The 16,177-nt window shown below is 46.7% G+C and overlaps 1 protein-coding gene and 1 long non-coding RNA gene across 5 annotated transcripts in view; one reads left to right on the top strand and one right to left on the bottom strand.

Moving 5' to 3' along the window:
• Positions 1-16,177, top strand: part of LOC149330047 (uncharacterized) — a 77,294-nt gene that overhangs the window by 4,727 nt on the left and 56,390 nt on the right. The gene's annotated exons all lie outside the window — the stretch shown is intronic.
• LOC149330042 (uncharacterized) overlaps positions 9,668-16,177 on the bottom strand; it is a 145,643-nt gene continuing 139,133 nt past the window's right edge. For both annotated transcript variants that reach the window (XM_089560761.1, XM_089560760.1), the window contains one exon: positions 9,668-14,661. In XM_089560761.1, the coding sequence (XP_089416887.1) occupies positions 14,597-14,661 (65 nt within the window). In that variant the 3' untranslated portion in view covers positions 9,668-14,596. The remainder of the gene's footprint in view (positions 14,662-16,177) is intronic.

Raw genomic sequence — 16,177 nt, 5'->3', positions numbered from 1 at the left:
TCTTCTCTGTTCTGCCATCGCCAAACACTTTGATCCGTACATAGATGGGCGCTGCCCGCACTGTGGCTTTGACATGGTGTGGCCATGTGCTCAGAATCCTCACCTTCCCCCACACCCACCTGAGAGGCATGGGAGACTGCCCTGCGTTTAAACGTGTCAAACTGCTCAGAGTGGAAAGCCTAACACACTACGCTATGGCGTCGTACACTTTTTTGCTAAGGAACCGTCGGATAAGGTGTGTGAGATCTCGGCAGTCTTTTATAACAAAAGCTTAACGGCGCCGGAGCCTCGAGAGGAGTAGCAGGCGGTTAGCAACGGCGTGCGCAAGCCAGCTTGCTCCGCAGGTTGCAGACGCACTCCATCCTTAGCCATTCTAGACTTTCACTCATCACAGACGGGGAATATGACCCCGTCTGCCAAAATTGATACCAGGGAGAAATCGCCACCCAGGCACACATCCTCTGGGGTTGCGCGGGAAATCCGCCCCCTCGAACCTTACTGCCAGCTCCCTCCGAGGAAGGATGGAACCAACTCCTCAGAAGGCCAGACAAGAGCATCCAACTGGCACTCATTTCGTGGGCCCAGGAAGTCGCCCCCACCTGGGGGCCACACCAAGCCCACCTGCCCTAAATCCCTCCAATCTATGGCAATGAAGTTGTTTTTCTCTCTGCCTAAACAACGGATATGCGTCTGGAAACAGGTGGTCGCAGCGCCGAGCTCCGCGCTTGGCCGCGGAGTAGCGCCGCAGGATCGCTAGTCTTATTGCATCTAGGCGTGTACTAGTTACTGTGGTTGACCATGATGACGTCATAGTATAGTAATGACAATACATTGGAGTAAACAATGTCCACATGTAATGCATCATTGTAAAGATGAAGTTTTGCCTAATTAACATTAATTATACAATTTAATTGCAACAATTAATGAGTTGATATGTTTCTATAGCAGTGGATAACTACAAGTGCTAAACACGATGTGACCTTCTGCTTGACTTTAAAAATTTAGCAAAATGTAAGAATAACAATGGGTGAATGGATGACGTCATATACCCTATAACAGAGTGCAAGTCACGTGACCTAGCATAACGTCACTCTGCGCGTTGAAAAGGTGCCTACCGGGACTGATCTCGCCGCAGACGGCGCTGACGTGGACGGGAACGAAGACGCAGCCTCTTCGACGAGCTCCCGTGCTGGTAGTTGTCCGGAACGTTCTCAGCGTTACTGACGCCAAGCCGCTTCTAGTTACTCGATACACTAGAGCTTTCACTCTCTAGGTTGAGCAGTAGTGAAACCACAGCTAATTTACTTTTTTCACTCCCACCTTCCCCTACGGCGTGGTTGAGGTGTCCATCGAGGCGTGAGACAATGACCGCGGCTTTCACTTCCTGATAACCAGTCATCAGCCTGGAGCTGCATAGGCATGATGCCACTCGCGGTCACTGAATTTCCGTTCGCAGCGCAGTAGCCCTGGCTTCAACTGTCTTGCGTTCTCATCCTGTGAAGTTCATTGCTCGAGTATCGTTTCATAAGAAGTAGTTCGAAGAAGTGCGTTTGGGCGCTGCATCAACCGCACCGTATGGTTTGTTTTCCGTTACCCCAGGTGGTCGAAATTTCCGGAGCCCTCCACTACGGCGTCTCTCATAGCCTTAGTCGCTTTGGGACCTCAAACCCCATAAACCGTTGTTGTTAATGTTTCGTGCTCCTTCAGTCATGTGGCTCACGCACTGTGCGGTACGAATGGGAAAACGTTTTTGAAATTGTACAGGGTTGCAGTTTGTATTGTCGTAATCGTGTATTAGGAGTCCGAGTATTCTACACGCTGTCACCTTTGGTACCTGTCTGCCGAGTTGTAACAGGGCGGTGGTTTTGTTTTGGTATTGCATTCGATTCATCAGGAGGAATTCCGACTATTCTGCTGACGGTTTGAATCCGGTTACGTGGAAGTGATCCACTATGGTGTGTATGCTTTCCTGGAGGGTCCTTTCAACGTCCCCTGGACATCCGGATTCGTTCCACAAGGTAACGGCGTAGAATGTGGGATGACGGTTTCAGATCGTGGATAGAGCTCTCAGGCATATATTAATGAGGGTTGGAGATATAATGGATCCTTGAGGTGGTCCACGGCTAATGTTGACTGGGGAGGAGAGAGAGACGGCGCTGCCTTGAAAAGGGCTACCCTACCTTTCAGAAAACTGCGTATGTAATTGTACATGTTGGGGCCGCATCGTGTGTCTTGAACGGACTTGAGTATGAGATCATGTGTAACATTATCGAGGGTCTTTTTTATGTCTGTTGCGAAAAGTGCCTGTGTCTGTGCTGTCTTTGGCTGCAGAAGCGTGCTTTGTAGTATGAGAAATACGTCCTGCGTGCCAGCATTATAGCGGTATGAGCTTGTGCGGAAAATGTTTCGTGTTTCCTAGGTGTTCTCCTTGCCTCTTTTGCGACTGAGAAATGTACGCCATGTTTTCGCAGCTAAAGTTTTCATTTGGGAGAAGGCGTTCAAGCATGCTCTGGCGTGTTTCGTCGCGTTAGTTGGCTGAGTCAAGTTTCTTTGCAGTGTCAGTCAGGCGGTGAAGTCGGTTCAGTCTTTTCAAAGCACGTTAACGGGATCTCTGTTTTGTTCATATCAGATTCTAGCATTGACGGTATGTGTTGGATATGTTGTTGATATTGTGGAGCTGCGTAAATGGTAGTAGTAGTGCGTGGTTGTAACATGGAAGAAGGAGTGCTTGGCTTACCAGTCGGCGTAGCTGTGTCAGTTTTTCTAGATGCTAGGCTGCGCACAGGGCCTTTGCTCGAGGCACATCGTTGCAGGATGTCAGCAGCATTTGCCGATGCCATTGGTTATGACAGTGGTGCGTTAGGCTGCTTGTCCTGTGCTTCTGAGACGGCGGCGCTTTCGCTGTTTGCGATGGCTATTCTAGATGGTAATCGGGTGGCGTTGCGTTGCTGGGTGTGCTGCAATAAAGTGGAGTCTGGTGCTGGTTGCGCATTTTGATGCGTTGTATATAGATTCATTCAGTCTGCTTATGGTTTTTATGGATCGTTGGCTCTATGATCTCCGGGGCAGTGCAGGCAGAGGTGAAAGCACTGGGTCTTCAGAGTGGCCGAGTTAGATAAGTGAGACGCCACGAGAAAGAATATCGTTCAGGCGTGCTACCGGCATCATCATCATCATCAGCCTGACTACGCCCACTTCAGGACAAATGCCTCTGCTATGTCTCTACAGTTAACCCTGTCCTTTGCCAGCTGCGGCCACCGTATACCCGCTAACTTATTTATCTGATCCGCCCACCTAACTTACTGCGTCCACTGCTACGCTTGCCGTCTCTTAGAATCCGCTCCGTTACCTTTAAGTACCAGCGATTATCTTCCATTTGCGTAACATGCCCTGCCCAAGCCCATTTCTTCCTCTCGATTTCGACTAGGATGTTATTAACCCGCATTTATCCCCTCACCCTCTCTGCCCACTTCCGGCCTCTTAACGTTACACTATAATTATTCTTTCCGTAGCTCACTGCGTTGTCATTAACTTGAACTGAACCCTTTTCGCTAGCCTCCGCGTTTCTGCCCCGTAGGTGAGTGCCGGTAAGATACAAGTGTTGTATACTTTTCTTTTGAGGGATATTTGTAAACTGCCATTCATTACCACACGGAACCTGCCATATGCGCTCTGTCCCATTCTTATTCTTCTAGTTATTTCCCTCTCACGATCCCGATCTGCGGTTACTACCTGCCCTAAGTAGACGTATTCCCTTACTACTTCCAGCACCTCGCCACCAATTTCAAACCGCTGTTCCCTTGCTAGAGTGTTGAACATTCCTTTGGTTTTCTCGTTGTACTTTTTAGACCCAATTCGGAATACCGGCATGGATGTGGAAAAAAAACAGAGGTGCCCAAATCTATATCTTCCCAATCGGAAGTTGAGGATAGCTTTGAATAGTTCGCACAAAGCAGGTTTTGAGACAGAAATGAGCTAGGCGAGCCTGAAGGCAGTCAGGAAGATGCGCCAACGGCAGAGGACAATCATCCAGCTTATATAATCGACATAAGCTAACATAATCAAGTTAATAAGGGAGTAATTACTCATTGACGTCCACCCGAGCGCAGCCGTACGGCTACAAAGGAAAGCTATACAGCTTTCTCAGAAACTTCGTAGTTAAAGAAAAATTCGTCCTGGTCCGGGGTACGAACCCAGGACCACCGCTACACCGGAGCAGTCGCTCTACCAATTGAGCTAACCAGGACGGCAAGCTTGGACCTCAATGAGTAATTACTCCCTTATTACAAATCTACTCCAACTTGGGGGATTCTCCGAAACATTTGGTCATAATCAAGTTAAATTTGAGTAACTTCGTTCTGTTTCATTACCCTCACAAATTACTTCCTCGGTATTTTATGCTGCCGCTTCCAATCGCTTTTACGAGTGAAAGTTCCCATCTAGTTGTTCATCTTGCCTCATTCATACATTATTTTGTTTGTTTGTTGTTCTTTAACGTGCACGGGGCTTTAGCATCTCGCTCCCATCACCGCAACGGCACCTTGAGTCTCAAGGTGATGGTGCTTGGTGCCACCACGGACCCTTAGCCCCCTTATACGGAAGCTGTCAGCCGCACCGTGGCGATAGTTTTTAAGGTGAATGTTAGAAACCATGAACGGCGGCGGTCGGAGCCATGGTCAAGTTCCCGCCGACGGGCTCCCCGTCTGTTTACGAGTCAGGGGCTCCGGGACCTTTCTGTAAATAAGAATGGGCAACACAGGCGACATTTCAGGAACCGTCAGCATACCTATATCGCATGAGTACCTCTTCCTCCAAAAAGCCTGATGAATTCCTGAAAAGGAACTGCACCGTAGAAGGCTCCACTAGAAATCGAGCGCACTGTGACTACTTTCCTCGTTTCCTGATATTTTTTAATTATTTATTGCAAGTACCTACAGCGCCCATGAGGCATTATGGGGGGATATTACTACATACAATAACACATGCACAGAAGATATTGGGAAACATGTCAGCAAGGATAACACAACATACTAAGAGAAGGCTAAAGGAGTTCACAAGTAGTATGAATGGTAACACATCGGCAAAGCGCTGGTAAACGCACGAGACCTGGAAGAAATACATCAGGTTATCATTTCAACAGCACTTTGGAAACCAGGTGCACAAACCACATCAATCGGAAGCTTATTCCAGTCCAGAATTGTGGTAGGAAAAACGAATACTTAAATACATTAATGCGGCATTGATAACTCTTCATCTTTTTCGTGTTGTCTAGTCTCTCCGAAATGTAATACGGCTGCTTTAGATAAGTGTTTTTATCAATACCGGTGCAATCATTGTAAATGCGGTTATTCTCACTCCCTAGTACATAACGACAAAGTTCCTGCAGTGTCTGTTTTTGTTATTGCTAGAACCCCAGAGAGAATGATAGGAAAAAATTACAAAGCAGAAACACTTTCATCCGATGACCTTCTGGTTAAAGTTTCGCAGGAAGATCACTCTGACATCCTCTCAAGCAAAAGCAGTTTGCTCACCTTCTGGTGACAGTCACCCCTCAAACGGAATCTAAACACTGTACAAGGTGGTATATCAGAATGCCATCTGACCCACGAAACAGGGTCTGATCTCCTGATATGCTTCCGAGATCAAGGTTTGGTTTGGTTTGGTTTATGGGGTTTGACGTCCCAAAGCGACTAAGGCTATGAGAGACGCCGTAGTAGAGGGCTCCGGAAATTTCGACCACCTGGGGTTCTTTAACGTGCACTGACATCGCACAGTACACGGGCCTCTAGAATTTCTCCTCCAAAGAAATTCAGCCGCCGCGGCCGGGATCGAACCCGCGTCTTTCGGGTCAGCAGCCGAGCACCATAACCACTAGGCCACCGCGGCGGCGAGATCAAGGTGCGATTGCCCTTCGCCGCATCACTATGAGGCGAAACGAGGAAGAGGCGTTGGCATCCGATATCGCCTTAACATTTCAACGGTGCCGTCTACCAGATACTGTGAAATCGGAATCATCCACTGTAAAATCTGTCCCTATATCCCAAACCCGAGAAGATTTTTCAACTACGAAGAGTACGGACACGGATCCAAAACATGCCGTGGAAATCTCATCAATGCGAAGAGCGGTGCCCATGAGCGCCTGACTGATAACTGCAGTGCCGGTCAAGCAGAATGTCCCAACTGTCACAGGACACACGCTGCGCATTCACAAACACGTCAGGCGTTCTAGAAAGAGAAAAAAAAAGTAATCCAGATAAAGGTTACAGAAAAGAACGTTTTCTGAAGCCCGGACGAAGCTCTAGCTTCTCTCCGGAAGATCCTACGCTGACGCAGCGTGCAGAGGCGGGCGCCGTCTGGGCACGCAATACACCATCGCCAACATTCCCTGTCCCAGAGGTCAACTTTTCACAGAGCTCTGAGAAAATACAGGCACGCGAGAGAGAGTCTCTCCCTCTTGACGAATCCACATCTGCTTCCGCGTCTCCAGTGGAGGTAATACCAGGCTTCTCAGCGTCGGAGACGCTGATGGAGTCCCCCAAATAGAGGCGGATTTTCCAAGACCGTCTCAAACCGAAGACGTCTGTCAATTTAGCAGGATAATAAATGCGGCTATATGTGAATAACTGCGGCTAGTTTTCGCGTCCTCGCTTACAACTATGGCTGTCGAAAGCATTATGCACTGGAACTGCCGAGGGCTACAAAGAAGCTGGTTGGCATCGAAATACTCGCGCAGTATCAACCAAACATAGTTTGCCTACGGTAAACTCAACGAAACTTTCTGGAAAAATATGTAGTGTACCGGAAGGACTGGCATGGAAGTACCTCCTCATCAGGTGTCGTTGCTGTTGTTTTTCAGAATTCAATTGCCTCTCAGATTTAGAGGCAGTGGCAATACGAGCACTAACATGTAGTAGAGTAATAACCGTATGTTGCCTATACATACCACATCATCAACTTTCCATTGACTAACTTGAAAAACTCATTTACCAGCTTCCGGAGCCGTTCCTGTTGGTCGGCGATATTCACGCACACCACCCACTGTGGGGAGGTATTAGAACCGATTCTCGAGTTGCGCTAGTCGAAAAATTCATATTGTTATCTGGGTCATGCATATTCTATAGAAGAGAACCAACATGCTTTAATGCAGCACACAGCTAACGCGCTGCGATAGACCTTGCTATTGGCAGCTACTGTGAGGGCTGTTGTAGATAATCTCTGTAGAAGTGACCTCTTTCCTATATCTCTAAAATGCGCATAAAATATAAACCCGAAGGTAAATAATCCTAGTATGTTTAAAGAACGGATTGCTGATCGAAAGATGCTTCATTGTCATCTTCATCAATTTCATAACTAGGTATAGATGAGTTTCAATTCTTGGTCGCACTGCGTATTATAGGCGCTGCACAGAAATCCATCTCAAAGACACCAGTTGAAATACAAAGCAAACGTAGAGCAGGGCAGGATGCACACTGCAGAAGAGCTCGTGAGAACGAAAATAATTCGTTGTAAAAGTTTCGCTATAATTCTACGGTTGGCAACTTGAACTTTAAGCGAGCTAAAGCAAATGCAAGCGTACTCGATGTATCCAAGCGGGAAAGTTAGCAGTCGTTTCTCTCCTGTGTAAATTCTTACGCAGATACGCATAAAGTGTACTGTACACTAAAAGCACTTCGAGGGCATAGTGCACGTACATTACCTCTTGTTATCACTGCTGGCGGTACATTTCGGCACCAAGCAGATGCACTAGGCAAACACTTCTAGCTCAGTGCATTATGCAGAAAAAATCAGGGGGCACTTTGGCTCACTAAAGTGCTGCAAGGCGAAAGCATTTCCTGGCCACTGTTTGTTTTTATTTACTTTTTTATTTTTCATATCTTGTTTTTTATTTATTTTTTGCTCCTATTCTTAATTTTATTGTTTTTATTTTTATTTTCACATCTTATTTTTAGTTTTTATTTTCCTTTTCTTGACTTTACTCCTTTTATTTTATTTATAAAGCCCATGCATTCACTAGATGCGCCTTTATTAATGCTGGAACCTTGAGCCTATTAAGCAGTGACGCCGAAAGGCGGACGAATCTGCCGACGCGTCTGTCGACATTCCTGCCGACGCGTCTGTCGACACGGCTGCCGGCGCGTCTGCTAACAACAGTATGGGGCATTAAAGGCTTTCGCCTTAATAGCCGAGCGTTCGTTATATCTGTCGCAGTTATACGTGTAAATCAAACGTGTGTTGAATCGGTAAAAATGAAAGTGCTCGTAGGTTGGACAAGTCCAGATCTTGCAGAGATCGTCCTTCGATTAATATTTTCGCTTCCTACGCTGAAAAGCAGATTTTAAGGATTGCTAATTAACAAAAAGAAAGCAAAGTTAGCATTTAAGAGGATTTTTGGGAAGGGGTACGCAAGGAAAAATAAAGTGTAGGAAGTTTCGCGAAAATCAGTGTCGAAGAAGTCAATCTCACGCACGATGCTTCATAAACGGCAAGAAATACGTGTACCACGGTAATAAAAGCCAGGTCGCACCGGTCATGTGAAAGTCAGCATAATGAAGCGGTGATTTCTTTTCTCAAAATTAATTTCCGATGCATTAAAAAAAAGGTTTATGAAATTGGTGTATTCGTTGATATGGTTAGGCCGTCCGTTAATCTGGTCACGGGATAATGGTTAGGTAGTGAAGTTGCTGATTAAGTATAGTCAGATGGCTTTCAATGTTACAGAAAGCATAGAAACTTGTATGGCAGAGGTGCGTTCAAGATGTGTTGTGGGTTACATGAAATAATGCTTTCTTGTCACTCTTGTGAAGCTGCACTCTTTTTTTTGTTTGTTTCCTGCAGCCCCACTATAATGCCTTTGGCGCTATGGGTTTCTGGAAAAAAAAACCCTAGATGCCCTACAGGTGCGTCAACGTAGACGTGCTGGACCAAAACTGCTGAAGCGAGCATAACGCATTAAAAGGACTTACCGAGCGCTAAAACTTGTATTGGGAAATTGAAAGCAAGTTCCGGCATTGGCGTCATGGCATTCGTTGGTCGCTCCGTTCGCACAGAGAACAACCGTGGATGTTTAAATCGCGACGAAAAGGAATATAAATAGGCACCCTACGTCACGTAGAAAGCACAAACAACGTATACTAGTGCACGGAGTCAGAAACTAGCCAGCTGATGTCCACGGACGTAATGCAAAATATGCTACGTTTTATGCGCAACAGGAGCTCTGTTATTGGTAAGCGCAACATGCGTTGATGAGGAATTCTATGAATGGCATTTTCTATTAATTTCCTGAACATGGTCGTCTTAGTAAATTACAAACGCTACTGAAGTTTCTTTCTCAGTCTCCAGCCAGCAGTAGGAAGTTCTTTTCTCATTTTTCAATTTCTGTTGTTTGCAGTCTATTAACCAATGAGTTTTATTTCATCATCAGGTGTCAGTGTGGTGCTAGGTTCGGAGACATTCTCGCAGAAAAAGACGTTGCCTGCTACAAAGAGTAACTGAAAGTACAAAGCGTCACTACGAGCTATGCGTGCTTAACAAAGCACCCTCCGTTACAGCTGTACTGTCTGAATCGGGAAATAGTGGAATTTGAATACTTACAGTTGACGTATTACTGCCCTGCAGCCTTGGGCAGCCGGAAATGCTTTGTTATACTAATCAAGACAACGACAATATGCAGCGCATACTTCTATTTATTTGTGCACATGCCAAGAGGGAAACACTATTACACGAATGCAGGCACTGTTGCTTCTTCCGTTGCTGGGTTCATAGGGTCTTCCAGCAGCTGCTCGAGGGCTTGCATACCAAAAAGAATGGACCGCCAGATTGCGCGCAAAGAGGGAAACTATAAACATTTGAAAAAGTCCTAATTTGTAAAGAAAAAACTTTATTCCGTTATTCCAAACCCCAAACCTAACTCTGACACTGAAATGAAAGTATAGGTTGCAGCAAGACAAAGCACGTTTCATTTATTGCCCCTTCAGTCCTTCGAACACTTTGCCTCAGACAGGATCCCCGTCAGAAAATCGACAAAAGAGAAGAAAAGCAGCTCGGAATGTTGCAACGGTAGCTGTGTGCACCGCGCTGGAAAGTGCGGTTTCGCCCTGCTGAAAAAAATCTATGATGCAATAACCTCATAGAGGCTTCCTCATAAAATATTACACAATTCGTATAATATTCTGTGACATCTTTTTGATGATTGCACGACTTTACAGAAATGTATGACATTTGTATGATAATTTTCTATTATTTGTAGGATAATTCTATGATATTTGTGTGACGAACTCTATGAGTTTATTGCATCGTACAACTTTTTTCAGCAGGGCAAATCATCAGTGGCCAACGCTTCCATAATTGGCGATATGCTGGACACCAATCAAAGTTTGTGTTTAGATGTGGTGACAGGCCAACCATTGGCCATTCTAAGGAAGGCCAAGCATGGGCAACAATTGGAAATGCCTTGACCATCATAAGGCCTTCGCTCTAACACCACGTTAAATCCAAGCAGTTTCTTTGATTCTAGGCCAATCATCTTGGTCAATTAGTATTTTAGCTTTTTCCTAGAACCATTTTTTTTTCACTAACTGCAGCTGCTTCTAGATCCCTGGACCCTTCTGTGAGATTTATTAACTGTACACATTAATTTTGGGGCCACCACTTGCCAAACACCTCAAATATATACAATCCCTTCTAGAAGATCTCAGTGTCAAAAAACACCAATATCACCACATGACCGGATGGTGTGAAATGCAGCAGTAAGCAGCTGACAGCATTGCTGCAAAAAGACTTCTGTAAAGAAAGGTGCAAAGTACTATTTGAGCCAAGCACCTAAAGAATTACACATATTTGTAAATTTGCCAAAGGCTACACGCATGTCTTTTTTTTTTTGCTTCGCATTTACAGCACATTTCAATTATGGTGAGGCACCGTAAATTCAAGGACTGTTAGATCACTTAGTTAAATCACTTAATTTCACAAAAGCCACGATGACGGTAACGCTACCAAGGCATTCAAAAATCTTACCCGAGTATAAACACTGCTAATGAGTTATCTCGGAAATGTCGTTCAAATGCTATATAAATATTATTTTACGGAAAATACCGCTTCTCTTGCTTGACAAACCGAAAAAGTAGCCGTAAACTCGCGTGTCAGCATACAAGCCGAGAGTATCTGTCAGAAGTGCTGGTAAAAATTTTTTTACTTATTTTACAGGCCTAAGATACAGGACTTAGGCAGGAGTGGACAATACAAATCAACAAATTCAGAAACAGCAAACAATTAGATACAGGACGTTGAATGATAAATCAGAACAAAGACACAAGATACTGTTTACAACATGAATGCATTTTGATGGGGGGAGGCACAAGGGCGCAGAGGAATCACGAAACCGTTGTACAGTTGACCGTATCGGCGGATAACAATTCCAATCGCAAATAGTGCGCAAGGAAAGGAATTTTTAAATGCGTTAGTCCTGCACGAAAAATCTAGGACTCTTTTGGTGTGATAGAGCGCGTAGAGCGGCGGCGCAGGCTGCCGAGATTTCGGCTTCTACCCGACGCGCTGCCACAGCTAGCTCGTTCAAGTCGCCGCAGTGACTTCTTCCGCAAATATAGAGAGCAAACGTGGGGTGGCTCTGTCGGACAATCCTTTCCACTCGCTCCGCATTCGAAGCTCCGGGATCGGCGTAGATGTATTGCTCCTGCATCGCCCTGACGTTCTGGACCAGTTCCAACTCCCTCTGCATCCGCAGCATCCGCACACGAGCGGACCGGATCGCGGATGGTCCGGGCGCGTCAGCGCTGTCCGCGTGCCACGTAACGTGAACGTCCCTGCTCTGAGCGACCTTGAGCCGGCGGCGTGCACTTTTCTGGGCCCGGACCGCGGACCGAATGAAAAAGGCCAGAGCCTTTTTCAGTCCGAGGGCTTGTCGGCGGACCGGGATTGTTTTTGCTTCTAGGTGCGCTCGTCTGGCTAGCTATCCTGAATGAAGTCGGCTTTGCTCCGTGCTGGCGCCTTTCGTTTTGGCGCGCTTTTCGCCGCATTTGCAGCTCGAGTGCAGCATTGTGTGTCCTCCTTCTCGTATTTCTCTCACTGCGTCGCACTGTGTATTTGAGCGTGTGCGTAAATACCCGCTTAGCTTTGTTGTTTCTGCTTATTTGAGTGAATATGGAGAGAAGGAGCTCTGTGAGCCAGTATCTGGTAAAACTGCTCTGGACTAAGCCGCAGCAAGCGTTTGTACTCTCCGGGTCGCATTCAAGTAGGTCCTCGTACAGCAGGTCCTGCATGGCCAAACACTGTTTTTCCAACCTTGACTTTGTCCAACATAACCGTTTTAGACGCGAAAGCTTCCTTCTCGCCCTCAGACGCTTTAATGGCGACAACCAGTGCGGCGAGACGACGTTTTCGTTCGGCGTTCATGTTTAAACTCTCGGCAGCTGAGTTTTCGAAGCCACGCTAACAGCGCAAGCCCGCTGTGGGCGAGAGTATGCGCGGATTGTCCGCTGCGTCCGTGTGAATGCCCGACGTTCAGACCGACTCCCGGATGCACGTGTCACGATAACCGCGCTGACGCGCGCGTACCATCCGCGATTCGGTCCGCACGTCTGGACCCACCTTCATGGAGATACGATCACGTGGTGGGTACACCAGTAATGGCAAGGCTTTGGGTTCGGTTCAGCTACGGTTTCGGGTGAAAATTCGGGTTCTGTTCCTGTTTCGGGTTCAGGTTCGGTTCCGGTTCGACACTATGCTTTAGACAGTCAAAGTGCCCCTGAATTATTTGCTGTCCTTTTCGCCAAAGGTAGCTTCATATTCGCTACTGAGAGCATAATTAGCATTCGACTCGAAGAATTTTTTCTACTGCTAATTGCAACGAAAAATTTAGCGGCAACAACGCGGCTCATAAGAGAGCGCGAAGAGTGAAAGAACATCTGGCGAGCGCGGCGCCTTGGCTTTCATGCTCATTGATGGCAAAATCACCGAGGTCCTTATCTGTGGGAATGAATGAACACCGTCCTGACGTACTTCCATCTCTTGGGGACACAGCTGGAACACCTTTTTTACTCTACTGTTGACTCCGTAAATGCATCTCTCAGTCAGACCGCTATCTCATATGCGGATCTGTCCCGCAAATAATGTCACAACTTCGGCTTCAGTGCCCATGGGGATTCTAGAGCACGTCAGAATTAAGCGCTCACCGTCAAAAACGTGACCGCTTTCCTCAAACCAGCGCGAATTTCATCGCAAGCCAGGAACAGCAATACATTTTCAAAGCGACCAGTTATATGCATGGACACTTCCACAGACCACGTACGGACCTTTGCAAATACATCATCTTGCCCAGTGTAGCAATATATTTATGATGACGATGATCACGTCCACGTTCACACCCCTTTTCAACGGACTGTCACGTTGTTGTGAGCCGCCAGACATCACAGTGCCCCCTTACGCTGAGTTTGCTCGCGGATAGAGGGCAGCGCGAGATGAGCGAAGAGGACAGCAGTTCCTAGAATTTTCCTTCCCTCGGTGTGTTGTCGCACTCGGCACATCACTCACGTGACCTTTTCTCCCGTGCTCCGGTCCGTCGTGTGGACACTGACATTCTAGAAGACCGTGGTTACCGCTCCAAACAGTGCACATCTCGGAGATACGGTCACGTGGTGGGTACACCAATAATGGAAAGGCTTCATCGCTCTTAGGCGTTTTTCAATGCCAAATTAAAATTATATATTTTTGTTTCCTCCGATATGGCACTGCTCCACTCTTACATCATGGTACTTTTTTTTCGAATATAATCTCATGACACGTGTTTCAGTCAGTAATTAATATACTGTCTCTTTAATGAGCACAGACCTCGATGTTTCATAAATACTGCACTTACCTCCCAGTATCCAGCGACCTAGTATCAAGCACCTATTGCCAGTAACCCTGCGTTATTCCCAACACTGCTTCGTTATCAGATATGGCAGCTGGTGACTGAGTTCCAGTTCCTCTGGGAATGGGTATTCTAACCAATATCGACGAGCAGTGCCAGAAAGGAGACAAATGCAAAACAAACCTGTTCATTTTGGCGAAAATGGTGGAGCGAGAGCTGACACGCTGCATGAGACACATTCACTCAAGGCGCAACGCTGACACAGTGCAAATGGTGAGAATTTTGTAGCCCTCCAATCTCCGAGATTAGACATGAAGGCATGCTGATGTCCTGCTGCATCCCAGTCTCCATGGGTCACACATGAAGTATTGCTGATGTCCTGCTCCATAAGGTCGGTGGTCATGTCTTCATGCAGATGATGTTAAACTAGTCGCGAAACCTATGCCGGGTTTTCTATCAGTGACCTCACCACATTGCATACCTTGAGAGCCATCCCTAAGCTCATACCCATGACATTTGTTAGGTAGTCCTCAGTAAACATAAACAAACCTTCCCTGTCAGTTAGCTGTGCAGTGAATTCTTCGACGCATCCTGTGCAGCTTGGAATTTCCGCGATGTAGGGAATAGCCTCCGGAACCGTCCAGCCACGAGGGCTTTCAGACCAGCAACGCCAGATGCTCCAGCAGGTTTTCCACTTTCTCTTCGTCAACCATGTTCCACTGAGGATCATAGTCAGCAGTCGTGTTGTCCGGGATCCAGGCAGCAGGCGGGGTAGGGGTCCTGAAGCCAGTGTACTCCTGCGTAGAGTAAATATGCCGACTCTAGATCGAGAGCTCCACATTCTTGGAACTGCTGTCGCAGCCTTTATGGCAACACATCTTAGCCAAATTATAGTGGCAATGTATTCTAGACTCAATGAACAAATATTACTATGCAGACCAAATACAGCGCGTACTCAGTAGTGTCAAGGGAGAAAACCAGCCAAAAAAAGACGGAAACACAAGAAGAGAACGACACAGGACAACGGCTGGACTAACAACTGAATTTTTCATTGAGTACAGACCGCCAAGTAATCACCACGCATGCGCCAAGGCAACACTCAAACATGATCACTCAAATAATCAAATTCTTTTGCCGTTAATGCTATCGATGGTGAGCTGACGCAAGCATCACCATGTTTGGCAATCTGGAAGGCCTCAAAGATTTCACGAGCCTTCCGTGTTTTTCCGCAGCCCAGGATGGTGACATCTGCGAAACGTGGGGCACATTTTCCGGGACATCTACTGCAATGCAGGGCAAGATTACCATCTTCACCAGCGCCGACTTTTGTTCTGTGCTTGCGCAACCTCTCGTTCACACAGTCCCCCGTCTGACCTATATAAAATTTTCCACAGGTCAGCGGAATCTTGTAGATCACTTCGGTCCGGCACTTTGTGTACATAGTTCTATGTTTGGTCGTGCAACGCTTCTTATTTCCGCCAGGCATAATTCGTGCGCAAAGACCTGAAAGCTTAACTGGCGCAGAAAACACCAAATTGACCCCCTGGCGCTCGGCGACTTTCTTAACATTGTGCGCCACTTTGTGCAAATAAGGCATGACTTGCACTTTTTTCCTTTTGTCAGTTGCATCATTGTTTCCCTTCTTGGCCATGCCATTCATCTCCTTTAATACGGATTCAGCGACCGCTCTCAACATTTCTCCTGGGAAGCCTGCATCAGATAGACGTTGGGCTTGCGTAGTGACACTGGTTGACACGGTGTGGCAGCAACTTTTTTTCACGGCGTTATGGAAACAAGCCTTGGCAATACCTCGCTTGACTAGTTTAGAGTGGTTAGAGTCAAAGGGTAGCAGCCCCTTTCTCCAATAGTGTTCTCCAAATTATAGTACCAGTATAATGTAAGCACTTTGAACAAATTTTACTGCACACAAAATGCTGAGCGTACTCAGCAGCGTCCTGCCCCGCCGCGGTGGCTCAGTGGTTACGGCGCTCAGCTGCTGGCCCGAATGACGCGGGTTCGATCCCGGCCGCGGCGGCTGAATTTCGATGGAGGCGAAATTCTAGAGGCCTGTGTGCTGTGCGTTGTCAGTGCACGCTAAAGAACCCCAGGTGGTCGCAATTTCCGGAGCCCTTCACTACGGCATCCCCCATAGCCTGAGTCGCTTTGGGACGTTGAACCCCATAAAACCAAATCATAAACCAATCAGCAGCGTCCTGCTCCGTTGATGTGATCACGTTATCTAACTATTTCCGTGATAGCAGGACTGCGACGCTTTTAAGTCCTCAAATAGGTAAAAAATATTCTCCTTAATAA

The sequence above is a fragment of the Amblyomma mixtum genome, chromosome 9, assembly GCF_055824585.1.
Source record: "Amblyomma mixtum isolate Tamu chromosome 9, ASM5582458v1, whole genome shotgun sequence".
Lineage (NCBI taxonomy): Eukaryota > Metazoa > Arthropoda > Arachnida > Ixodida > Ixodidae > Amblyomma > Amblyomma mixtum.
The sequence above is the reverse complement of the archived record's forward strand: the minus strand, read 5'-3'. Positions and strand labels throughout refer to the sequence as shown.